Below are 26157 nucleotides of genomic sequence, written 5' to 3'. Positions count from 1 at the left end.
ATAACAGTAAAAAAAAAAACTGATTTATAAGAAAATGTGTTCAATATATTAAAAACTGCAGCCACATTAAAAAATTGCACAAACAAATTTGTTTTCTATGTGAACTTCCTACTTACACTTAAATGTTACTTGCATGGATTACTAGTAATAATTGGTAAATTTAACAATAAAAACGCATTTTACGTGCAACTGCCCGCATTTGCATGCCATTGTAGTCACATATAAAATGCATTTAAATTTGTTAATTTTTGCAATCTACACCATACCCATAAAAATAACTCGAATTCGGCGCTTGGTCAGGATTTTTGTAACATTTCTTCTTTGCGCTGCTTCCCAAGATGACATCGTACTTTACTCTTCTGACTTGCGCTAGGGACCGGCTTCGTTGGTATTTCTTGCCCAGGACATATTCAGCCACATATGATTTTTGGATTTTTGAGTCACTGGTGGCATAGCATGGTGCAAGGGGTGGAGGTTCACTAAGAGTAGTTGTGCCATTTTGTGTTTTCGTCTTGCCTTTGTGGTGTGCATTGTCTTTAGACATATACCTGTAGACCTCCTGCGCTTTCCTTTGCCAATTCTGGTATCTGTTTTTTGCTTCGCTGCACCTTGGTTCAGCTTCCTTAGTATTGCTGTGGATTTGATGCTTCTCTTTACTCTTCGATTTTGCACTTGACTTGGATTTTGTCTCTTTGTTTTTCGAACTGTTTCCTCCACAGCAATCACGACAATAGCCGTTATCCCTTTTTTCCGATTCCTTGCTCGTGCTACTTGGTGGCTTTTGTTTCGGGCATTGTTCTTTTTGCATAACTAAATTTTCCAGTTCATTATAGAGCGCGTCGCAGTATGAAAAATTGGGCGGTTTCATATCTTGACCACACTCTGCTTGCTGCCATTCTTTTCCCCTCCTATTATCCTTCTCTTTTTGTTGCGATAGTTCAATTTGCTTATCTTTAGATTTTTGTCGTGTATCAGCGCTCGTACAACACGAACAAAAAGATGAGTCAGAATGTTTCTTTTTAGAAGCTGGCATATTTGGTTTTGCCCTCTTGTCATGAGCTCTGGTTGGCGATTTAACTCTTTCGTCAGATAATTCACAACACGGACAAAAATACGTTTGAGAGCTTTTTTTTGAAGCAACTCGTGTCGGTTTCGGGTTCGTTTGCATCTTTTGCTCACGATTTATTGGTCGTCCCTTAGTTGGGGTGGTTGATTTTGGTGTCTTCTTGTCACTGGTATCAATGTTTGGTTTCTCTTTTTCTCCTCCTCCGCAACACGTGCAAGTTGTTTTGGGTGAGGTCTTTTCAGCCTTTTCTCTGCTTTTAGATTTAGATATTTTTCTTTCAGAACCATCCAATTTTTTTGATTGGTCCTTTTTACTACTTCCAAAATAAGTTGTCTGAGATGACTTCCTTTGTGGATCTTCGCTTTTAATCTTCGAGCGTTTCGTTTTAGAATCATCTTTTTCCTGTGGTTTCACCTTTTCTTGACTTCTGTTCATTGGGGGCTTCTCTTTCATACCATCTTCTTTTTTTGGTTTATCCTTTTTACTTCTCGGGCAACAAGACGTATCGGATGATTTCTTATGAATTTTTTCCTCTTTTTCGGTCTTTGTGGGTTTCTCTTTAATATCAGCTTCTTTCTTTGGTTTCTCCGTTTTACTTCTCGAGCAACAAGGCGTATCGGATGATTTCTTATGAATTTTTTCATCTTTTTCGGTCTTTGTGGATTTCTCTTTCATATCAGCTTCCTTCTTTGGTTTATCCTTTTTACTTCTCAAGAAACAAGACGTATCGGATGATTTCTTTTGCACTTTTTCTTCACCTTTGCTCTTTCTGGGCTTCTCTTTCATGCCATCTTCTTTCGTGGGTTTCTCCTTTTTACTTCTCGGGCAACAAGACGTATCGGATGATTTCTTTTGCACTTTTTCTTCACTTTTGCTCTTTCTGGGCTTCTCTTTCATACCAACTTCTTTCTTTGGTTTCTCCTTTTTACTTCTTGGGCAACAAGACGTATCGGATGATTTCTTATGAATTTTTTCCTCTTTTTCGGTCTTTGTGGGTTTCTCTTTAATATCAGCTTCTTTCTTTGGCGTCTCCTTTTTACTTCTCGGGCAACAAGACGTATCGGATGATTTCTTTTGCACTTTTTCTTTACTTTTGCTCTTTCTGGGCTTCTCTTTCATACCAACTTCTTTCTTTGGTTTCTCCTTTTTACTTCTTGGGCAACAAGACGTATCGGATGATTTCTTATGAATTTTTTCCTCTTTTTCGGTCTTTGTGGGTTTCTCTTTAATATCAGCTTCTTTCTTTGGCGTCTCCTTTTTACTTCTCGAGCAACATGACGTATCGGATGATTTCTTATGCACTTTTTCTTCACTTTTGCTCTTTCTGGGCTTTTCTTTCGTACCATCTTCTTTCTTTGGCTTACCGTTTTTATTTCTCGGGCAACACGACGTATCGGATGATTTCTTATTGATTTTTTCCCTTTTTTCGGTCTTTGTGGGTTTCTCTTTGATATCAGCTTCTTTCGTTGGTTTCTCCTTTTTACTTCTCGAGCAACAAGACGTATCGGATGATTTCTTTTGCACTGTTTCTTCATTTATGCTCTTTCTGGGCTTCTCTTTCATACCATCTTCTTTCTTTGGCTTATCGTTTTTATTTCTCGGGCAACATGACGTATCGGATGATTTCTTATGCACTTTTTCTTCACTTTTGCTCTTTCTGGGCTTCTCTTTCGTATCAGCTTCTTTCCTTGGTTTCTCCTTTTTACTTCTTGGGCAACATGACGTATCAGATAATTTCTTTTGCACTTTTTCTTCACTTTTGCTCTTTCTGGGTTTCTCTTTCATACCATCTTCTTTCTTTGGCTTATCCTTTTTACTTCTCGGGCAACACGACGTATCGGATGATTTCTTATTGATTTTTTCCCTTTTTTCGGTCTGTGTGGGTTTCTCTTTGATATCAGCTTCTTTCTTTGGTTTCTCCTTTTTACTTCTCGGGCAACAAGACGTATCGGATGATTTCTTTTGCACTGTTTCTTCATTTATGCTCTTTCTGGGCTTCTCTTTCATACCATCTTCTTTCTTTGGCTTATCGTTTTTATTTCTCGGGCAACATGACGTATCGGATGATTTCTTATGCACTTTTTCTTCACTTTTGCTCTTTCTGGGCTTCTCTTTCGTATCAGCTTCTTTCCTTGGTTTCTCCTTTTTACTTCTTGGGCAACATGACGTATCAGATAATTTCTTTTGCACTTTTTCTTCACTTTTGCTCTTTCTGGGTTTCTCTTTCATACCATCTTCTTTCTTTGGCTTATCCTTTTTACTTCTCGGGCAACACGACGTATCGGATGATTTCTTATTGATTTTTTCCCTTTTTTCGGTCTGTGTGGGTTTCTCTTTGATATCAGCTTCTTTCTTTGGTTTCTCCTTTTTACTTCTCGGGCAACAAGACGTATCAGATGATTTCTTTTGCACTTTTTCTTCACTTTTGCTCTTTCTGGGCTTCTCTTTCCTATCAGCTTCTTTCCTTGGTTTCTCCTTTTTACTTCTCGGGCAACATGACGTATCGGATGATTTCTTATGCACTTTTTCTTCACTTTTGCTCTTTCTGGGCTTCTCTTTCGTATCAGCTTCTTTCCTTGGTTTCTCCTTTTTACTTCTTGGGCAACATGACGTATCAGATAATTTCTTTTGCACTTTTTCTTCACTTTTGCTCTTTCTGGGCTTCTCTTTCATACCATCTTCTTTCTTTGGCTTATCCTTTTTGCTTCTCGGGCAACATGACGTATCGGATGATTTCTTATTGATTTTTTCCCTTTTTTCGGTCTTTGTGGGTTTCTCTTTGATATCAGCTTCTTTCTTTCGTTTATCCTTTTTACTTCTCGAGCAACAAGATGTATCGGATGATTTCTTATGAATTTTTTCATCTTTTTCGGTCTTTGTGGATTTCTCTTTCATATCACCTTCCTTCTTTGATTTATTCTGTTTGCTTATCGGACAACATGAAGTAGTGGAAGATTGCTTATGGGCTTTCTTATCTGGTTTCTTAGACTCATCACCTTTCTTTGACTTATCAGAGTTTTTCCTTTTACTTGTTTCAGCATCTCCCATTAAAGGTGTAGGTTTTCTCGTTTGGCTTTTCTCTTCTACTTGGCTAGGTCTTTTATCTCTCTTAGATTTTCTCTTTGGGGTATTAAAGCATGAGCATATCGCGGGTTTTTCTGAATCAGAATCTTCTGGCAAGGTTTCATGTTTTGGTTCCTTACTATATTTTCTATTTCTGTCACATGTGCATATAGAACTTTCCGATTTACCTTTTCCATTTTTTGGCTCCGTTTTGCGTATTACATTTTCTTCAGCTGATTTCATTTTCCTGGGTGTATACATTCTGTATTTCTCTTCTCTTTCACTACATTCCTGATCATGTGAAAAAATTGTAGACGGATACTCTCTAGTTGGATACTTTTGCTCAAAGGTTAGGGAATAGTTTTTTGGACATCTGCAGCCATATGGCCCGTTTGGATCTATAGGATATTGGCTATGTAATGAATAATATGAGTCATCGTCTGATTGGCGTTTTTTTTTAGATTTTGAACAACAACCGGTATCCTCCGTTGTTAGTGGATCTGCTCTGTTTTCTGTTTCGCGTTTATTTACCTCACGAGCATATGTTGCTTTCAATGTTTCAAGCAATTCAATTTCGTCGCGCGTAAGTGGACAAATAGGCAACGTTGACGTTCTCGCACTGGCAGCCTGGTGGTTGGAGGTCTGCTGGTTGGTGGGCTTGTAAGCTTCATATTCCCGACGTTGTTTGTCAACGTGGGATTTTTTGCGTGAACCGCAACACCCCACACCAGATTTTTCCGATTTTTTCTTGTGTCTTTGCTTTTCTTCCTCACTCAAACGGGAATAAGAACGCCTCTGCGGATAGTCACTGTTATTGCTGGCGCATGATTGCGTTTGTTGGACCCTCCGAGCTCTTTCCTTGCGTGAAGTGTGTTGCTTATGCTTAGGGTTATGTACGGAATCATCACTAGAGCTGCGGGGGCGTTTGCTTGGTTCATGGTCCATGCGTTTGTCCGGTTTTTTCAGTTTCTTTTGCTGATTGTCAGTAGTTGAGGACCTACGCTTTGGTTTTGTGGAATAAATTGATTTAAGCTCTTTAAAACGCTTGACTTCTTCACGCGTTTGGAATTTGCAAATTTGTACGGGCTGTCGACTGCGGCTTTTCCTTTCACTATCTTTCTTCGCTGCCTCTTCTTTCTCTTTTGATCTGTCATAGCTCGACTTTTCACGTTTGTGTTGTTCTTTTTCCGCCTTCTCTTTTTGCTGACTTTTTGATAATTTAGATTGAGATTTTTTTGGCTTAAAACACAAAAAGCCCTGACTTTTTGGCTCCTCGTCACTGTCTTCATCTTCGTCTTCCGGTGCTGTTTCTATTTGGGAGTAAACTCTCGCTAGTCGCTGGAGTTCCTGTTGCACATTTTGATTACGCGGCAATTGGCATTCACAGTCAAAAGCGCATATGTCCATCTGCGATTCACCCATTTCGATCGCATTCGGATTGATCCATAGTTCGCGCACCTCCTTTTCCTTTCGCTTGCCATGCGTACCATCGCGCTTCAGATTCGGCTTGCGATTTGGCTCTGGCTTTGACTTTGCGGCCATTTTATGTGAACACGCATATAAGAAATTGGCTTGAGGAATTCCTCAAAGTGCTTGGCCACTGGTTTCCCACAAATCAGTTAAATTTTTATTCCGCTTTTTTTGTTGTTTTATTTTTCAATTACATAGACATTGCTGGTCATTCCAATTTTGGGTAGCGATTGCTGCTTCTGTTTTTGCAATGTGCTTACAATCACCAAAACTTTGAAATTTGGAATATATATGAATGAAAATTATTAAATAAACATTTTTGCTGTGTTGAAAAGTGAAGAAAATTTGAAAAAGTGACAAGATATTGCTTGATAAATAAAATTTCGATAAATAAATGCCATAGTGTGGAATTCAATTTGTTTTTCATTGGTCGAACTCTCCACTTTTCGATTTAGATCGAGTCTCTAAGCATTTAGCAATTTTTAATCATAATCATTAAATTGAGTTTAGTAGTAGATCACCAGTATATTAGTATAGGTAGATTATTCTATAGTAAAGTATTAACTTTAAAATGCGCCATCTCCCAATCTCAACTTTTGCCGCTTATACTCCGTGGCTGGTACTGAACCTGTTGTCCTCTTAGATGTTGACCTCTTCTACGATACAAAGTATTACTTGTAATGTGTTTTTTTCTACGCGGTGGTCTGCGGGTGTCGGCTTCTTTTTGTTCGCGCACCATCCGTTCTGAAACCCTCCGAAAAAACTCTTCAAGTGAGGATGTGCTTGGTGTATCGGTTGGGTTTTTTATATTGCACGGTTTAGTCTCAGCGTACACTGTTCTGCGCTCCGGTTTCGGTTCGTTTTTCTTATATGCCTTGAGGTTTTCTAGGTACTTTATGTCTCTATGAGTAGGTTTTGGAAACAAGTTCAAGGTGCTAAGTATACCGTGCCGTGCTTCATAGTTGCTTTTTTCTTCCTTAGCTCTTTTCAACCTAAATTCCTCACTTTGATCTCTTTTCCGCTCCACTTCTTCTTCTTGTTGTGGTTGTTTCTTACGCGGATTAAACAAATTCAAATATTTTTGCCATTTCTCAGCCACAGGTACCTTTCTTTCACTCGCCTTCGTTGGCTGTTGCGTTTTTGTCAATTCTACTTCCTGAGTTCTTTCAATGGTTGAAACGTCGACGGTTTCTTTGTTTGACTTCTCTGCTTTCGCGTGATTTTCAGTAGTTTTTGCTTCTTTCTTCGGCATGTTTTTCTCTTCTACCTTTCGCATTGGCTCGCTCTTTTTTCCAGCGCATTTCAAGCAGGGTCCTAGCATCTTTTGTTTTAGCGTTCGTTCATTTTGCACCGGCTTCTTGTCTTGTTTTTGCTGTCCAACTCTGCTCGTTGTATCTCGTCTCATTAGCGTTGGCAAATGTTTTTTAGATCTATGAGGCCCACATTTTTGATGTTCAGTTTTTGCATCGCCTTCTTTACTTAGTTTGCTCTCGTTGTGTGCTTTGGTGATGCCATCTGCAGCCTTGCACTTGTCACATTCACGTTTGGGCTTAAAATGCAATATGAAACGATGAAGCGTGCGCTGACACTTTGTTGGTGCATCGGTTGGTGTTTGCGGCGCGGATACGTCACACTTTTTATTACAACTACATTTATGACTTATCTTAAATTTTGCATTAGGTTGAGGGTGTTGTTCCTTATTTGCTGAGCCACTATTCGTGATGTCAGTATTGAATGCATTGCGCTTGGAGGCGGTGTCGCTCTTCGATGCTGCGCCATTCTTTTGTTGCTTAACCAGGATTCTGTTTCTGCTTAGCCGCTTCGTCTCATAGTTGGGTTTAGCCACAATTCTCGTGCGATCTCGTGGGATTTGGTTACAGTGGCATTTTGGTTTGAGTAGTACCTTCAAGTTGTAGTTTACATGTCTCAGATGTTTCAAAATCTCCATTTCTGTTCGTATGTAAGATGGCACATCTCTGATTTGTGTTTTATTTCGGCTCTTCCTGTTTAGTGCCGATAGTTTTCTTTCTTGGCTTGGTCTATTTATAGGTTTCTTTCTGTATGCCTTCGAAGCAGGTGCAAATTGACGTTTGCAAACCTGTTTGTTGCATATTCTAAGCGGAATTGGAGCGTTATCTGCTTGTTCTGGTTGCGGTTGCACGTTCGGAATAACACCATCTTCCATTGTTGTGTGGTATATTGGTCTTACCGAAATTTTTCTTCTAATATCATTTATTCGTTTTTTTTCGATTTAATTAGTAAAAAAATCTCAATTTCAAAATTTTTGACAATGTAATAGATTTACCAAAAATCATGTGATAAAAATATATCACGTTCTAGATTGCGTGCGTTCAATGAGTTATGAATCTAGTATCGACTTGAATAAGTTTTTGGTGTACTATTAGACTCGGATCACAATATAGCTAAGCTATTCCGGAAAAGTATACTTAAAAATATTTGTTCACAGCATTTGTGGTAGAAAACTTTCAAAACTATTTACATGATGACGAAAGCTCCTTGATGACTCCCTCAATGTTTTGTGGATTTTGGTAGTGAATAGTACGACTGGACTGAACCGTCGCCTGAGAGTAATAAAGACTATCTAGCGAAATGTGTATCAGACAGTATTCCTTACTTCGTAACACTTTTGGGAACTCGGTGAAAGGCAACTGATAAGCGCACCAGCCAGATGTTACAGGTTTAGAGGGTCATATCGCTTCGGCTCCAGCTAAATTAGAGAGATTTGAAAATGTTTGTGAATTCTGTGGAGCTCAAGAAGCAGAACAAGTGTGTCCCTTCCAGTTATAGTCCACCATCCATTTTGCAAATGCAGAAAACCTATGAAATTAGTGGGACCCGAGAGAAAGGATTTCGAGAACAATCTCGGCAATACTTTGGAATTCTTCACAGAAGATCTCTTAGCCTCTCCAAAAGATTGTACAGGCACTTAACATGTTTTACACATTTGCGGGTGAAGGTCATGCGAATGGACCATCATTAGTGTCTGCGTCTGGCTGTAATGTAGGTTCAGGTTAAAACCGATAAACAGATCTTCTTACGCCTCAATAAAATTGCTGTTAGTTGGAGATAATCTGGTACCTAGGCATAAAAAGTAATTTTTTTTTAATCCAGTCACTGTTTCCCAGCTGATTAGAAAAAAATAGAAGACTTTTTCAATATGACAATGTTCAGGTTCCTTCAAGACTCGTGCCACTTTCTTTTTAACAGCTTCAATGGGCTCAATTCTATCCCTTAAAATTGAGATTCATTCAGCTTAGAAAACATGTAATATAATATCGTACAGCGCCAGATCCAGATTATATAGTGGGAGATCTAATACTCCTGACAGACAAAGCAGAATGTGGTGGTGGAGAACCTATTACTTGTCCATTCTTAATTCGGGTCGTTTTTCCTTATTCTTTCACGGAGCTCCGTAAGAACGCTCAATTTCTGCTTAAGGGGTTATATACCTTGTGGTCCGGTGAAATTAGCGAAAGTTGGGTTTTTTTTAAAGATATGTAGCAATAATTTTATTGTATAAAAGTTTTTATTATTGGATATTACAATGTTTAAAGAAAAAAAAGGCTTTGTTTGTGTAAAAATATTTAAAAATGGCGGAGTTATGGCGTTTTCCCCCAAGACCCTTTTTTTGGAAGAGGCTTGCGGTGGACGCGATTCAAGTCCACCAAGTCAACTGAAATCAAAAAATCGAAAAGATTTCATTAGTATAGGGTTATATCTTCTTAGTGAATGATCAATATATTAAATATTTTGATTTTTGTGAAAATAGGAACATGTTTTTAAAAAACTCCACTTCTACAGTCCTAAAATTGGCATTAAAAAATTCATATCTGCAAAATAAAAATTTATACATAAAAAGTTGATCGTTCACTAAGAGGCGACATCAATTACGAACAATTTAAAAAAAAAATTATAAAAATCGGTTGAATACTTTTTTTGCAATCGCGTCCACCGCAAAAGCATTTTTGGAAAAACACGTTTTTGAGATAATCGCGTTTAAAGTTTCAAGTTTAGTTACGTTACGTTGTGACGACGCACAATTTAAAACGCTGTAACTTTCGATCTATTGCTCAGATCTCTATGAAATTTTTGGAAAATGTTCTCAAGGGATTGTACTTTACGATAAAGAAATAAAATTTATTTTGATTTTTTTGAAAAACACAAGGTATGTATATAACCCCTTAATAGTTTGGCTTTCCGGAATCCAGTAAAGCAGCTCAACATCATTGCTTTGAATTTGATCAACATCGCAACACGCTACGGAGGTGATGATAGCCTTCTTCGTCGTTTTGCGACTGAGCGCATAAGTTGATCTGAGTATCCTATAGTGGCGTTTCTGATTTGGGCAGGGCAATTCAATGTTTATTGGTGTCTATTAACTAAAATCCAGCAACTGATATGTCAGCCTCACCCTTTCCGTCGCTTTGCAGCGGATTTCCATTTATGCCTAGTTCGGCTGGACAGTTGACTTGCCCTCCTGATCAGAGGGATCTGGCACTGGTCTCATCGTCAGAGGGATCTGGCACTGGCTCAGTTAATCCAATATCAATTCGTAGATACTAAATCCCAAACCTTTTGAGCAATCCTTTAATATGCAAAAAGTCATTTCGCTTGGCTAAAATTACTTGGAATTACACTACATTTTTCAGTTTCAGTGATTATTTATTGGTACAAAATAACTACACATTAGCGGACACACAGAAATGAGCTAAATCAATTATATGAACACGTAGATGGAAAATTCTCGCAAGACTCCACTCACACACGCTTGCTTAACATAAAAATATTTCTGCACACACACACTTGCATTACTACTATACAAGTTGTATGTCTGCAGAATTTTATTTCGTTAAAAAATTCAACCTTGGCTCATCGACTACGCAAAGCTTTTATGGCGGCGTTTCTCTGTTTCTTGCATTTTGTATAGCCAGGAAAATGTGTCCTAGGTGGCGTTTCTCTGTTTCTTGCATTTTGTCTAGGCAGGAAAATGTGTCCTAAGTGGCGATGTCTCATCTGTCGATGTTTCATATAGTTCAAGCTTGCTGGCGCTCGTGGTATATACAAAGGTGATCCTACGATTCTGTTGGCCAAGTATAAATTCGGGCGTTCTAATCATTTCTATGCAACTTTTCGCTATCTTAGGCGCATTTCGTGGCACTTGCCTTGTGGGGCTAGTTTTAGTTGTAGCTCTTTGTACTTTTTGTAATCTTCTCTTGGCTATTGGTAATGTCGGGAAGTTCGTATTTGCTTGACCTGCGCCGCTTCAATTCTTTTTTGATGTGAACTAAGATTTCCTCCAGTGCAGATGTGCTCGGCTCTTTTGACAATTCATAGGCCGAGTGACGGGGTATTGGGGAAGGTGTTAGTTGCTTCGCGGATTCTGACCTCGTGCTTGTAGCCTTCGAGGTTATTAAGTCGACTCGCTCCTCTTCAGGAATATCAGACAGCCGTTCTTGTCCGGGTGATCCAAAGCATCTTAGAATTGTGAATGTGTCATGCTCACAATTTTTATAATTTTGCTTTATCCGCCCTTCAGCTGTTAGTTGTGCGCGTTTGTTGACCGACTTGAGTTGTTTCTTTTGCTTACGCAGGTTGTAAGCTAATCCCAAAACAAGCTTGTTTTGCTTATCAGACCGCTTCTGAGCTGCAGTTGCGATGGATCTACCGTTGCTCGCTATTAAAGTTTGGTTTGTTTTTGGTGTTTCATTTCCAGTTGGCTCAGTTGCTGAAGCGGGCTGTTCTTTATTTCGTAGCGAGACTTTACTCGTTGTCGATTCAGGTTTTGTGGGTTTGTTTGGTTTTGATGATTCTTCATAAAATTTTTTGAAATGGTGGAGATAGAGCGGTTGTATTCGTTTTGAAATTAAGTTTTTAGTCCCTTCTGGTGGATAAGTACCGTTTACGCCCAGCCAAGTGGTGGAATCTTCACAGCATAACTTACGACATGGTGGCACATTTTCGAGTTTACCGTACTTGTATTTGGGTTTCTTAATTGACGCTTTAATGATACGTGCGAACGAGCTGCTATAGGATATGAAGCTATTGTTTTCTTTTGCGTTTGTTGTTTCTGTGTCGATAAAGTTGAAAAGTGGTTTACAAATGTGTCGCCGAAGAGATTTACTTTCCTCTTGTCCCTCTTCCTCCTCTTGTTCTTTTATATAGACATCTCGTGCATGCTTCAGTTGCTCTTTATGCTCCAGTTCTTGGCATTTTTTAATCGCTTTTTGTGTCTGCTTTTGCCCCTTTTTCACCAATATTACTCGCTTTAATCCTTCTTTTTCGCGCTGCTTAACGGATCTTTCGCGTTTCTTTTTCAGTTGATTCTGCATTTTTTTATTCTTTTCTTGTCTTCGTTTACGCAGCTTCTGTTCTTCGCGCTTTAGCTTTCCGACTGCTCTGAGTTCTTCCTCATCATATTTGCGTTTTTGTATTGCCTCAGCTAATACGTTCTGTTCCTCTTCTTCGTGCTGTTTCTTTTTCCTCTCTTCTATAGCTTTTTCCTTGTCACAACCTCGAAATGCTATGCTGCATGGCGCCATTATTGGAAACCATTCCGTTACCTCTTTCTTCGAAGTGTCCTTTGAGCTTCGTCGGTTTACGGCATATATTCTTGGTTGTGTCTTTCGATAGTTCTTATAGAGTTTTTTTAATGATACCAATGATGGTGCTTTTTCTTCTTGCATTTTTTGTATATCAACTGATGTGCGCTCAAAAATGCCTTTATTTGCTTGTACACGCGGATGTGCGTCCGAAAATTGAGTTTGGTTTCGTTGGTTAGCGATTTTTTGGGGCTGCGAAGTTCCATCATAATCCAGCTGCTTCTTCTTGTGCTTTTCAAGGCGAGGTTCGATTTCGGCATATGCCTTCATGTTTTCCGTTTGTGGAAAAACTTCTGAATCTGCCATGCGTGTTTTGTCCTTCTTCTCCCAAATGGATGTCAGCTCTTTCTGGTCGCTATTTTCACCGAAGAGTTCTTTAAAAACTGATCGACTTGTGTGATGAATTTTCAACTTCGTTTTAGTACTTTCTTTTTCTTGAACTTTGTTTTGATGTTTGGCTTCCGCCCTGCTATTTATTCCTTGAACACCTGCCCATTGATAGTATTTTTTCGGTACAAATATTACAGCAACTCTTGCATCGGCTTTATGCCTTGTCCGAATTATTATGCGTGACGTTTCACTGGAGTTTTTTTTTTGTCTGGCGCCAAGTCTTGCCCACCGGCTGATCGATAGACCTCACCGTCTTCATACTCATCATTAAATTTCCTATTGTGTTTATCCTTATCTTTCGAGGGGCTTGCAAAGCATGAGTCACTTATTGTTTGAATAAGTCCTCGTCGTTCCGTCGCAGTTGTTTTCGTCGGCCTGTTTTTTTTTGGCCTCGGTGTCTTTTTATCCACCGCCGTCATATTAGAGTATATTTTATCATTCTGTTGAACCGGATGAAATGATTGCCGGTGTGCCCTCAAATCTACCCCGTACAAACGATTGCGCGCCAATATGGCATTCTCGTGCTCTTCCAGCAAGCTCAGGAATTCAGGCGAGATTCGTTTAAAGCGTTTAGGATTCAAGCGGCGTTGCTGAGATTCTCGTATGGGCCGCGCCAACCGCAAAAATTGATTTGGGTCGGACGGTTCCCGCGACGAGATGCCAAACATTTTACATTTCTCCGCTAAATTCGCACCATTACTATTCTGTTCACGCTGGCACTCATACCACGAAGTAGCAGTATCCGGCACATAGATACTTGACTTCTTCGCGGCGGTCCAGATACGGTCAGTGATCTTATTACAATCGGTGCGACAGTGCGTGTTGTTGGGGCCCAGCTGCTGCTGCAGTCCCATTTGTTGGTTCAAACGCATGGACTGGTTGACAGCATCTGGTAAGCCATTGGCGCTGATACTGTTCAGAAAGGCGGCATAGCTTGAGGGACATAAATAATCTTGCTCGGCTTGTTGTTGTTGCAGTTGTAAACGCTGCTGTTGAGCTTGGTATTTATTGTAAGTGGGCTGGTTTTTGTTCGTGAAGAGATCAGGGCCATAGTAGTTACCACAACGTGAAGCTGCTAAAATTTGCGACGTCAAATAACGATAGCAGTTGGTATTACCGAAATTGCCGAAACTCATAATAATCAATTAATATTCGCACGTTGAAGACCGAAACATTTAATTTTGGTACACTTAGTGGTGGCGATTTTCTCAATTTTTTTAATTTTTTTAATAGTTTTCCGAATTAAAACGCAATGCGAAACGTGTAATTTACACAAATTTTCATATGAAAGTGACAAATTTTGAGGTGAACATGTGAGAAGCCCGAAATGAGCAAAGGCCAAAAATGTCTGAAAATGAACTCTTTGAAAATTGATGGAAGATTTAAAGTCTCCACACTACAAGATTGCTCATTGAATCAAGGGTTGCCATACTGACATAGCCTTTACTTATTTAATTGTTCAAAATATCAGACAAACTGCTACGTTTTTTAAAGGTTCCTCATGAATATAAAAGTAGGAAAATCAAAAATTATTATTTATAGGGGATACATACAATATAACCCTAACTTAATTAGCATTAATTAGTACACTGGTTACGAAGGCCTTCAGTGCTAAAATCAGAAATAAAAAGACTAAAAAACAGGAAAATGTGTGTATAGGTGCATACCCTGTAACTCTTTGATTAAATATTATAATTCTTTATATTTATAATCGAATAAATGAGGAGCAAATCGCATTACGGAAAAAGTTTTCCAGAAAAGTGTACCAAAAATATACTATTTTTCCTTAAGTGGTGAAATTTCCTGCCCCGGGTTTTATCAGCGAAATATATCAAGATTGCAGGTTCTTATCTGCACAGGTACTTTATTAGTGCCGGAGCACGTCTTAGACTGAGCAAATAGAGCACCAACTCTTTCGCTACCTAAACTCACGTAGTTGACATCAACAGGTAAAGAGCCAACATTTTCAAATTTGCTTCCTTTTTGAACCAGTTTTTTGTTTGCGTGGTGAATATAGGTAGCGAAATAGTCTGTGGGTTAGTCTGTCTGCTTAGGCATTCTTTGAAATTTTTTTTTTTTTTTTTTTTTTTTTATTATTTCCCTTTTTAAATTACAATCTGTTAAATTTTAACAATAAGTAATTATTTTTAAAGTAGTATTGGAATTCTTTGTTCTCTAACCAATGCTAGATAAACATTCAATTTTGCTTCAGATTATGCTACATTATATTATTTTCTGTGTTATAGTTATTATTATTATTAATTATTACTATTATTTATTATTATAATTTATTATTATTATTTTTGTTTTTCTTTGTTGTTTTGTTAAATTGTGAGTTCTGTTGGAGTTAATCGTTTTAATCTTCGTTTTCCCGCTTTCTCCGATTGTGGTAGTTTGCGCATTTGTTCATTTTGATGAATTGTTAGTCGTTTTATATGCTTGATGCTATATTTTCTAATTGTGTCATCTATTGTGTCGATATTGAGGTCGCTGTGGATCACGTCGTTTGGTATATACCAGCCTGCTTTTGTTATTGTTCGAAGTATTTTAGATTGCGTCCTTTGAATTATTTTGATATTGGTTTTTTTTTGCTGTGCCCCAGATTTCAATACCATATTTCCAAATGGGTGAGATTATAGATTTATATATCACTACTTTGTTGTTAAGGCTTAGTTTTGAATTTTTAGCCAACAGCCAATATAATTGTCTGAACTTGTTTTTGATTTCATTTCGTTTGTTTTGTATATGTCGTTTCCAATTTAGTTTTTCATCTATAGTTATGCCAAGGTACTTTGCACTAGGAAGGATTTTTATTTCATTGTTTTTTATTGTTAATTTATGTTTCTTAGGCTTTCTGTTTGTATATATTACTTGTACCGTTTTATCTTTGTTGACTTCTATTCCCCAATTATCGAACCATGATACGGTGTTATTTATTGTTTGTTGAAGAATGTCAGTCGCGTTTTTTTCTATCTTATCCGATGCCATTAAAACCGTGTCATCCGCGAATGTGGCTATCATGCAATTTTTTGTGGTTGGTATCGGTATATCTGCTGTAAATATCAGGTACAATAGAGGCCCTAGGACACTACCTTGGGGTACACCTGCTGTCATTTGCATCATGCTTGAGCATTCGTCTTCGAACTTTATAAAGAAATGTCGGTTTTCCAGATAACTTTTGAGAATGGTGAAGTGATTCCGTGGTAATATTTGGCTGAGCTTATGTAGTAGTCCTTTATGCCAAACCCTGTCAAAAGCTTTTGCAATATCCAGGTAGACAGCTATGCAAAACCTTTTATTTTCCATATCATTTAATATTTTGTTTATAACTCTGTGGACTTGTTGCACAGTTGAATGCTGTCGTCTAAATCCAAATTGATGGCTTGGTATTATATTTTTTTCTATCAGAATTTTGTCTAATCTGGCAAAGAGTATTTTTTCAAACACTTTTGAAAGAATGGGCAAGAGACTGATAGGGCGATATGATGTCATTTCTGATGCACTTTTACCTGGTTTGGGGATTGCCGTTATTTGTGCAACTTTCCAGAGGCGTGGGAAGCATTGTGTCCTTAATATGCTGTTGAAAATTTGTCGTATATATGTAATTGCTACATCAGGTAATTCTTTTAGTATTTTACCATTTATTAGATCGAAGCCCGGTGCTTTTTTACTGTTCAGATTTTTCAAATGATATCTGATTTCTGCTGAGGTTGTCATTTTCATTCTCTTTTCTGGGTTACTCGTATTTACATTTTGTTCAATGTGCTGGTTGTCTTTTTCGTTTGAGAATATTGTTTTAAAGTGTTCAGCTAGTGTGTTTGCCTTCTCTTTATTGGTCTTTGCCCAAGTTCCGTGATGTGTTTTGATGGGAGGTTTATGTGGAACTGCTTTGACTAAGTTTTTAGTTGCTTTCCATAGGGAATAATTGTTAACTGCCGTGGCCCCCAAGTTTTGTATGTAATTCTCAAGCTTTTTATCCTGGTGTTGTTTTAATAATGTTTTTAATTCGGTTGTTGATTTGTTAAGTTTTGCCTTATCTTCGGGATGTTTAGTAATTTGCCACTTTTTACGGAGTTTCCTTTTTTGTTGAATTTTTTGTTTGATATGTATTGGAATAGACTCTTTTTGTTGAATTTTTATATTTGGTGTCGAAAGGGTGAGGGCTTTGATGATGGAATCGTTGAAAAAAGCTATTGCTGAGTCAATCTCGTTTTCCGTTTTCAATGAAATATTTATAGTCAATTGTGCTTCCACACTTTGTCGGAAATAATTCCAGTCTGTTTTATTATTATATAGTCCTCTAAAAGTTTGTTGGTGTAGAGATCCAAGAATTGTCATTAGAAGTGGGGAATGATCCGATGATAGCTCCAAACATGACTTAATGGTGATATGGGATTGTGGAATATTTTTAACAATACATAAATCAATTAAATCTGGTTGTTTTCTGATATCTGTAGGCCAGTACGTCGGCTCTCCGGTGCTTATGAAGTGTGCATTATTTTCTCTTATAGCGTCTAGTAATTTTCGGCCTTTCGAAGTTGTTAACCTTGATCCCCAAATAGAGTTTTTTGCATTGTAGTCACCTCCAGCGATATATCGACTTCCTAGTCCGTTTAAATATTCCAGGTATTGATCTTTTGTGTTATTGAATTTTGGCGGACAGTATACTGCTGATATTGTTATTGGTCCATTTGAGCTATTTATTGAAACTGTCGTTGCTTGTATGTTATTTTTTCTATAACCATCAAGTTCGTGGTATTTAATTGTTTTTTTGATGATTATTGCAGTTCCTCCGTGAGCCTTGTTATCTGGGTGATTTGTGTAGTGTATGTTGTAATTGGGTATATTTACGAAAGTTTTATGAGTTGCATGAGTCTCGGATATTAGCATAATATCAATTGCTTTGTCTAGAATAAAAGTCTTGAGTTCTAGTTCGTGGCGCGTAAGTCCGTTTGCGTTCCAAATTGCTATTTTTATTTTACTTAGTGCGACCATCTAGCTTCGATACCAGTATGGTTACAATGTTCATCATGGTGGCCATTTGTGTTATCAATTGTTTCATCATAGTTTTAAGTTCAGTTAAATCATCTATACTTGATGTGGTACTATTAGAGTTGTTAAATGTTGTTAATGTTTTCGTTGATGCTGCTTGTGCATAAGAACGCCTGGTATAAGGGTTTGATTTATATTAGTGCCGAGATTTTCCTGGTGATGTTCATTATTGCCTTGTTCTTGTGCGGCGTGAATTTCTTTTTTGCGTAGTGTCGGATATCTTTGTACTTGGAGTTTTTTGTAGATTTCGCAGCCTCTATAATTAGCTGTATGGTTTTCGCCACAATGAGCACATTTAATTTGGTCTGTTTCCGCTTTGTTCTTAATTTTACACATATTTGTCTTGTGTTTACCAGCACATTTAACGCAGACTGGATCTACCATACAGTAGTTTTTTGTATGTCCGTATCTCTGACAGTTTGTACATTGAGGAATTGTTCTTTTTTGACGTGGTGGCTCAAAACTAATTTTACAGTGGAGTAGATGAGTTATACTGTATATGTCTTTATTGTTTTCATTTAATTTTAGTTCAATTGAAAATAGTGACAGAGGTTGTTTTATACCCGAAGCGTTTTTAATTTGTACGTTGTGAATATTTGTTGTTTCATGACCTAGTGCAAAAAGTTCATTTTTTATGTCTTCGATAGGAGTCGAGTGATGCATCTGTCGTAAAAATACTCTAAACCCTTGTTGCTCTTTTGGTCTAAATGTATAAAATTTTGTTTTTTTTTGTTTTAGTAAGTCTATTATTTTTGTGTAATGTGTTGTTTCTTTCGGTTGGATTTTAATTTCGTTTCGGCTAAGAACTTTTATTTCAAATTTATTATTTGGCAGGGAATTCAATGCATTTGTTAGGGTACACACATTTTCTACATGTTGTACATATATTGGTGGTGGTTTTTGTGCACGCTGCGTACCTGGGTCTTTTTCTGCTGGGTTGCTTTCTGGCTCATTGATATTTGGTCCGTTATCTACATCCAAGATATCGAACCTATTTGATGAGGCTGGGTTGCCTAACCAATACTCTTGTAGAGTTGTTTGTGTAGAGGTTTGCATTTTGTTCTTTTTTTTTTGTTATTGTTTGAGGGTTCGAGTTTGTTTGGTGATTGTTTATCTCGGTTTCTTTTTAACTGTGATTGCACAAAGTCTTTTTTTTCATTTTGCATTTGCATTCTTGTATTGTGCGTTGCTGTTGATGACGATGCGATCAGTGTAGTTGGTGCGCTACATTCAGCACTGCGTGTTGCGGTTTGAATGGGAGTTGAAGGTGCGTGGGTTGGTTTAGCAGAAGTGGATGAAGTTGTTGTTGTTGTTGAGCTTAGAGCTGTTGCTGTTGTAGTTATAATGGAGTAGTGAGTACCTGTTGCTGTCGTGCATGATGTTACTGCTGTCTCTTGCGGATAGTTGTAGGGCGCCAAGGTAGTCTTTATTACCGGATTCTCCACGTGATGGTGATTAGCCGTTAACGCTATTGGTGTTTTACATTGATCACTCCACGATAGCGGAATTGTTGATTCTCTTATTTTAGCCATAGTTTCTCTTATTTCTATTTCTGTTTTATCAGAGTAAATTGAGCACTGACTTGAATTTGTTGTTTGCGCGGTAGATAGCGGTATACTCCGTTCACGGGGTGGAGTGCGCTCTACTGGCATTCTAATTTTGTTTATATCGTTGTTTTTATATATTTTTTATATTGTTTATTTCACTTATGTTGTTGTGTTTCTGTTTTTAATAACAATACTAAGTTGTGTTTAGCACCTTAAAGCGTCTATTTCGCGAACTAAAGATTTTTTAAATTAAAGATTTACCACTTTAAGGAGGTTGCACTCGAGAGCGAGGTGTTAACACGTCCGAACATGATAAACATTTTTTCATTTTGTGATGGAAATGGCATCCCGAAATGGCAAAAAATACACTAAACATAACAGATCTGTAACTGGCAGCTAAAACTGTCAGTGGCCAGCTGTCAGAACCAAAACTTTTTCTAAGATCTGCCCGTTTAATTATGCCCTAATTATTCAATAATTTTTCTTATTGTGCCTCTGCGCTACAAGAATAACAATAAAAAATACAATTTTTCTATGTAACTGTAATTTGTATAAATGACTTTCCAAATTTGTTGTTATTTTGCTTTCCCATTGCAGAATCGTTTCCGCCGTACAGGCAACATTTTCATTTCTTGTCGGCTTCATTGTATGCAAATCGACGTGCAGCAAGTCGTTCGTGTATGCCTCACATTTCTTGATGGAAGCATATGGCTGGTTTGGCACCGCTTACTTTATGTACGACATTTGGTCCATGTACAAGGTGCATACACAGAAAATCGCAGATAAATTGAAACTGATGCGGTTGAATGCGGCCACCACAGGTGCGACTTCATCGAATGGCGTCAATGTTGGCAATGGCATTGCATCTGGTGGCTGTGGTGACAGTGGTGATGATTCACCGGTACGTGTGGCTCCTCAGCAACGCGAAAATGATGATATCTATGACTATGATGGCGAATGTGTGCAAATACCGAAGGATGGCAAATGGGATTTCATCAAATATGTGATAACGCATCCGGTCATGATGATCCATCATGTTTTCATTGGCACCTTTGGTTTGCTGGTTGTGACGGTGAGTGTGTGATGTGAAGTATTTTCTGTATAAGTGCGTATGTTAATTCGACATTTTTTGATTTTTATTTATTTTTGGCACAGTACATACGCGGTGGTGGCCACTGCATCTATAGTTACATGTTCATGATGGAATTTTCGACGCCATTTGTTTCCATGCGCAGCATATTGAGCACCATGCGTTTGAAAGATTCGCGCGCTTACATCATCAACGGACTGTTAATGTTGGGCACATTTTTCGTGTTTCGCGTCTTTATGTGGCCATATGTTATGTACCGTTACAGCGTGGCTATAAATGCGAGCTTGTGGCAGGTAAAAATTGTTTAATATATGTTTAACAACAAAGTGCCTTTAAAGCACTTATAAGACTTGAGCTAATCGATTTCTTTTTGAGACAAATGTAACTATTGCGCGCTCAAAAAAGACGCAGAAGCTCATTACCATATCTCGAAATGTACTTGAGTATATAAAATTTTCCTTTGCTTTTCGCAGGCGCTGACCACTTTGCCAACCGGCTGTATTATCAGTATTATGATACTCTTCCTGCCACAGCTTTATTGGTTCTTCTTGATGGTCAAAGGTGCATTGAAGGTAAGTGAAAGTCGGTGCTTTTAATTCTAAATGAGCCGGGCGTTGCTTGCGAGCATTGTTTATTATCATTATCATTGGTATTTTTTCAATTCAAACCAATAAGCTACATTTAATGCTGTTGCTGCTCTACCGAAGTCACCTTCTATGAATTTGCTTCGGAAGCAACACAGCGATTTCGTAATTATAGTGTGTGGTTGCCACACTTAAGTTTTTAGTTGTACAGAATGCTAAGAGCGGCCGCTGCCAATCGTATTTTTAACCTATGGCGACATGATTTTTAATGCCCTGCTTATATAAAAAAAGTAGAAAAAAAATTATAATTATAAAAATAGTCTAATTGTGAAAATGTGTATTCGTCTTAAATCTTTGAGATAATGGGCGGAAGGACCGTTTTTTAACAGAAGATGCAAAGACACACAGACATTCCACTCAGTTTCGTACAGTTAGGTCAAAGTGGCAAGTCTGACAATCAAGGCACAAAATTTAAAAATCAGCTGCTCTAGTGCTACCCGCCTGAATGAATTCGCCTTGCTCTAAATAAATAAAATAGTAATAGGGACCTCACACCAAGGCTAAAATGTAGTAGCCAGTTTCTTTAAGATATTTGAATTAGTAGAAGTCTGCAATTTTCTTTTATGAGTAAAAATCTATTGAAAATTACCTCGATCCCAAATTGATTAAGAAATTCATGTTTGTTTGTGTTTTTGCTCGGGTTAACCCATATATTGCGGGAGGCAAGGACGAAAATCAAATGTTGTAACTGCATAAAATAATCCTCACAGACGTCTCGTTTTTCCAAAATTTTCAACAGACATATTTCCTTCTTTGTGGTAATTATTGTACCAAATGGGGGGAAAAAATTATAATTACCAACCATCTATAAGTAGTCAAATAGGTTTGCGATAACGGTATGACTCATATTTATATAATATAAGGCAAGAGGCCTAGACTTAGCAAGTGGCGCATAAATATGTCGGCAAGGCAAGAAGAGAGCTGCCTTAAGTTACATGTGTTGGTAAGGCAGTGCGGCGAAGTGAGCTATAGCCATATTCGCTAGCGGCGAATCTTACTCGATAACTTTGTTGTTGCTTTCGCATGCAATTTTTTCGTCAAGTTAATCGAGCATAGAGATAGCGAGCGGGGAAATGGCGAATAGAAGAGGCCTATATTAAAATTTTATTTTTTCTATTCTTTGTATATTCGTATATATTTAATATTTCAGGTTTTATTACCGCCTAAACAAAAGGCACCAGCCACTAAAAAACTCAGGCAGTCGAAAAACAACAATTTGTCACCAGTAACACCAAACGCTGAACACGATTTTAGCCAAATTTGCAATGCCGAGGTCCACAGCGCAGCCGACATGCCGTCAACCCGAGACTAATTACTGACATTTCATAGAAATGATAAAAATTAGATAGATATGCAAACGGCAGAATTTTATTGGCAGCAAACGGCAGTTAGTCCTCTCGAGGCTACTGCAGTAAATTGGCGAAGAACATTCCTTATTCGTCTGTATGTTTACCAATAAGCTGCTTTGTTGTTATTAAATTAAGTTTGTACAATTTTAATTTGTGATTAATTAACTTATACTTATACATACATACAATGTACGGCACAATTTTTTGATAAAACTGAGTTGTAAGTAACAAATTACTTTGAATTAACTTATGCATTTCAATGGTCTTCTAACTCTGCTCTAAAAGCCACAAACTAACATTATAAGTGAGGTTAATATTATATATTAATTGATTTAAACACCGTCAAATTAATGAACTATGAACTGTGACTTTTCAACATTGAATATTTAATATTTAATTTGATTGTTGAAGTTGATTGTCTTCTTGACGCATTTCTATTTACTTATTGCTGTATATGTATAGGTGTATTTGTGTAGCTGTGCATATACAAAAGCTAATTATTTTAGCATTACATACATAATCATTTTTTAATATAAATGTTACTTTAAATCGATAAATGTTATCCAAGGAATAGCTACTGCAGTGCAGCATACATATATATTTATAAATGTATAAAAAACGAACAAATAGCTATTATTATCTAATAATACTTTAATTAAGTCAGCTAACTTGTAAAATTTTAGTGAATGCAGTACAACTAATTTTTCTATGGTAAATAATTTTCTTCTTGAGTTCCTTTACTTATAAAAAAATTAGAAATTATAAGTATTGATTATATATAATTAAATTTGTATGTATGACTTGCCCACATAGAAAACATATGTATGTACATATAATAGATGTGTATTAAAAAAACAGAAACAGAAACAAAAATATAAGTGCAGTTTATTAGCATTTAACGAGCTTGAGCAAAACATGTAGAAAAACACAAAAGGCTAAACGAAAATAATTGATATGAGATAAAACATTCAATGTCTCGCATTTTGCTGTACTTTATAGTGATGCATTTTAGCTGTATAAAACGTTTTAGTGTTGTGAAAAATATACAAATAAACATAAATGTACGCCAGCCAGAAAGCAGATACCCAATTATATGTGTTTTACGTTTTTGTGCAGAAATGCAGAGGAAAATAAAATAACACTGTGTGACAAAAAAAAATTAAATATACTTTTATGGAGACCTAGCACAACTTGTGGCTATGAAAAACTAAACAAAATGGTATAGGAGAAATTTCCAATACACCCCCAAAATCTCATTTTATGGCCATAAAACCGATTTTCAGTAGGTTGATGTGAAGAATCACTCCTAACTTCGCCAATTTCCATCCAATTCCGAATTTGTTTTTTTAGTTCGAAAGAACAAAAACAAGCCTTTTTGACAGTGTGTTGACAATTTTTCTGAAATGACAACTGACGAGACTGTAGGCGGAAGTATTTGGAATTTTTTGATTTTTTCTCTATTTTTTCAACTTTGACATAATTTTTACGATATTATCCGATATTGAGGATTTTTTTTAGTAGACTACTGTTATAGTAAATTCAACTTTGCGTCGAATGAGCTATATTTGACTGTAATTGAATTAAAATTAATAGAGTTGTGAGAGTTTTAAGATTTTATTTTTTTTTTACTAATTTGGTATGTAGGTATAACTTACGCTAAATGGGAATAAGGAAGGGTTTTGATGCGTTATTATAGATACGTCATGTTTATTGGAGTATATATGTACTGTACTACATACAACAGAACTGGTTAAAACTTACGGAAATATCTGACATATTATCACACACTTTTTTTCAATAGAAATATAATATGAAAAAGCTCCCAAGTGTAGCAAAGTTCACACTGTACATTGATTAACAAAAGAAGTTTGTTATTATAATTTAACCTTATTAAAACGTTAAAGTTTTATTGTTTGTTTCATTGAAATTCAAGAGATATAAATCAAAACGTTGCCAGAAAAGTCGAATTTCTCATTATTCTCCGATGATGTGGCATCATCAGCCTTATCATAAACCAGATGATTGTTATTTTTATAAAACGGACGTAAACGGTCATCATTATAAAGCTCGAAAGCACATAAAGTATGCTGATGTTGCAACTGTTAAGAACCCCGTGGTCTTGGACGATATGATTGACTCAACTGCAGGAACTGAAGGAAGTTCAACTCATTGATGATGATGATCAAACTGATAACAATAAACCTGATGATGAAGAGTACTTTCCGTCTGGTTATAAGTCTTCAAAACGACACATTGTATCAAATTCAGATTTTCAGGATCTTTCTCGTGATTTACTTCCATCGGGAAGACAATCTGAAACGCTCGCTTCTCGATTTAAACAATGGAATTTAGTTGATGACGACTTCAGATGAATGATGATGATCGAATTTTTTACAGAGAAGTATTCAAAACTGATGAAGAGAATGACAAATGTACCGAACCATACTAAACTCCAAAGGGTCGTTTCCAATGCATTTTTAAGTTTGGAACCAGTTTCGTTGTGTACTGCACCGTACCGCACCGTACCATACCGTACAGTGCTGCACTGCACAATACTCCAATAAATATTATATGTTTATAATGACACTTGTTATCATTTTCATGCTTCGATGCCTACATACCAAATTAGTAAAAAAATAAAATAAAATCTTAAAACTCACACAACTCTATTAGTTTTGATTCAATTACAGTCAAATATAGCTCATTCGACGCAAAATTAAATTTACTATAACAGTAGTGTACTAAAAAAAATCCTCAATATCGGATAATATCGTAAAAATTATGTCAAAGTTGAAAAAATAGAGAAAAAATCAAAAAATTCCAAATACTTCCGCCTACAATCTCGTCAGTTGTCATTTCAGAAAAATTGTCAACACACTGTCAAAAAGGCTTGTTTTTGTTCTTTCGAACTAAAAAAACAAATTCGGAATCGGATGGAAATTGGCGAAGTTAGGAGTGATTCTTCACATCAAACTATTGAAAATCGGTTTTATGGCCATAAAACGAGATTTTGGGGGTGTATTGGAAATTTCTCCTATACCATTTTTCTTAGTTTTACTATACCTACAAGTTGTACTAGGTCTCCATAAAAGTATACATAAAATCACTGTCGCACAGTGTAATATATGTACTGTGCGAGTATTTTGTTTTTACATTGCCAGTATAGGAGGAATGAAAGGTTGGTTTCTAGGTATAACACCAAGTTTTGTTACAAATGAAATATTATAGAAACCAAAAAATTAGCCAATAATATCAAATTTTCCATATCAACATCTATCCATCGGGCATTTGCGAAAAAATCTCGTAATTTTATGCCGAAATCGAAATTGCAAATCGCACAGATTAGTTTGAGATGTGATAAACTTCAAGCGATTTCAAGGCGCATTCATTAAAGGTGGTTGCAGTAGACCAACAACAATGTTCTGTACGTTTGATTGGCAAAGCATTGGGAAACTGGAACACAAATAATGAATTCGCCTTGTTTCATTCTGAACCGACAGCCACATGGATACGGCGAAAGAAAAGAAAACAAAAATTAGCTGATTTACCAATACCATCTTTAATAGATTTGCCTTGTGTGATTTCAATGAGGTTCGAAGTTTAATTCGAAACAGCAGATTGTCATAAAACAGAAATTTGCAATTAAATTTGTATTGAAGCTTTGAGTTAACTGAGCGTTTTACATTTTAAAAACAACTTGAAAAGTCATGAGAAAGTAGAGCAACGTCTTCCATGAGACCACACCAATTCTTTGCATATACAAAGTCAGAATTAAAAGAATAAAACGGTATCTTAAATTTTAAAAGAAATGCTAATTAACTCAAAGACACAGTGTCCAAAGTGGATCCTGTTTGGAAGGACGCAAT

General features: G+C 36.9%; 3 protein-coding genes across 5 annotated transcripts in view; 1 reads left to right on the top strand and 2 right to left on the bottom strand.

Moving 5' to 3' along the window:
* LOC129236877 (ceramide synthase) overlaps window positions 1–23380 on the top strand; it is a 52030-nt gene extending 28650 nt beyond the window's left edge. For all 3 annotated transcript variants that reach the window (XM_054871149.1, XM_054871150.1, XM_054871151.1), the window contains 4 exons: window positions 19806–20280; window positions 20364–20591; window positions 20772–20870; window positions 22093–23380. In XM_054871149.1, coding sequence (XP_054727124.1) covers window positions 19806–20280; window positions 20364–20591; window positions 20772–20870; window positions 22093–22254 — 964 coding nt within the window. In that variant the 3' untranslated portion in view covers window positions 22255–23380. The remainder of the gene's footprint in view (window positions 1–19805; window positions 20281–20363; window positions 20592–20771; window positions 20871–22092) is intronic.
* On the bottom strand, window positions 32–5955 carry LOC129236874 (titin homolog). Its single transcript, XM_054871146.1, has one exon. It carries the CDS (start codon window positions 5669–5671, stop codon window positions 242–244), a length of 5430 nt encoding a protein of 1809 aa, XP_054727121.1. The 5' UTR covers window positions 5672–5955; the 3' UTR covers window positions 32–241.
* Window positions 6050–7914, bottom strand: LOC129236876 (uncharacterized). Its single transcript, XM_054871148.1, has one exon. The coding sequence runs from the start codon at window positions 7782–7784 to the stop codon at window positions 6189–6191; it is 1596 nt and encodes a 531-aa protein (XP_054727123.1). The 5' UTR covers window positions 7785–7914; the 3' UTR covers window positions 6050–6188.
* Window positions 23381–26157: the final 2777 nt, after the last annotated feature.

The sequence above is a fragment of the Anastrepha obliqua genome, chromosome 2 (assembly GCF_027943255.1).
Source record: "Anastrepha obliqua isolate idAnaObli1 chromosome 2, idAnaObli1_1.0, whole genome shotgun sequence".
Taxonomy (NCBI): domain Eukaryota; kingdom Metazoa; phylum Arthropoda; class Insecta; order Diptera; family Tephritidae; genus Anastrepha; species Anastrepha obliqua.
The sequence above is the reverse complement of the archived record's forward strand: the minus strand, read 5'-3'. Positions and strand labels throughout refer to the sequence as shown.

Coding starts and splice junctions, on each gene's coding strand:
- LOC129236874 (XM_054871146.1), bottom strand. CDS start 5,671: ATGGCCGCAAAGTCAAAGCCAGAGCCAAATCGCAAGCCGAATCTGAAG.
- LOC129236876 (XM_054871148.1), bottom strand. CDS start 7,784: ATGGAAGATGGTGTTATTCCGAACGTGCAACCGCAACCAGAACAAGCA.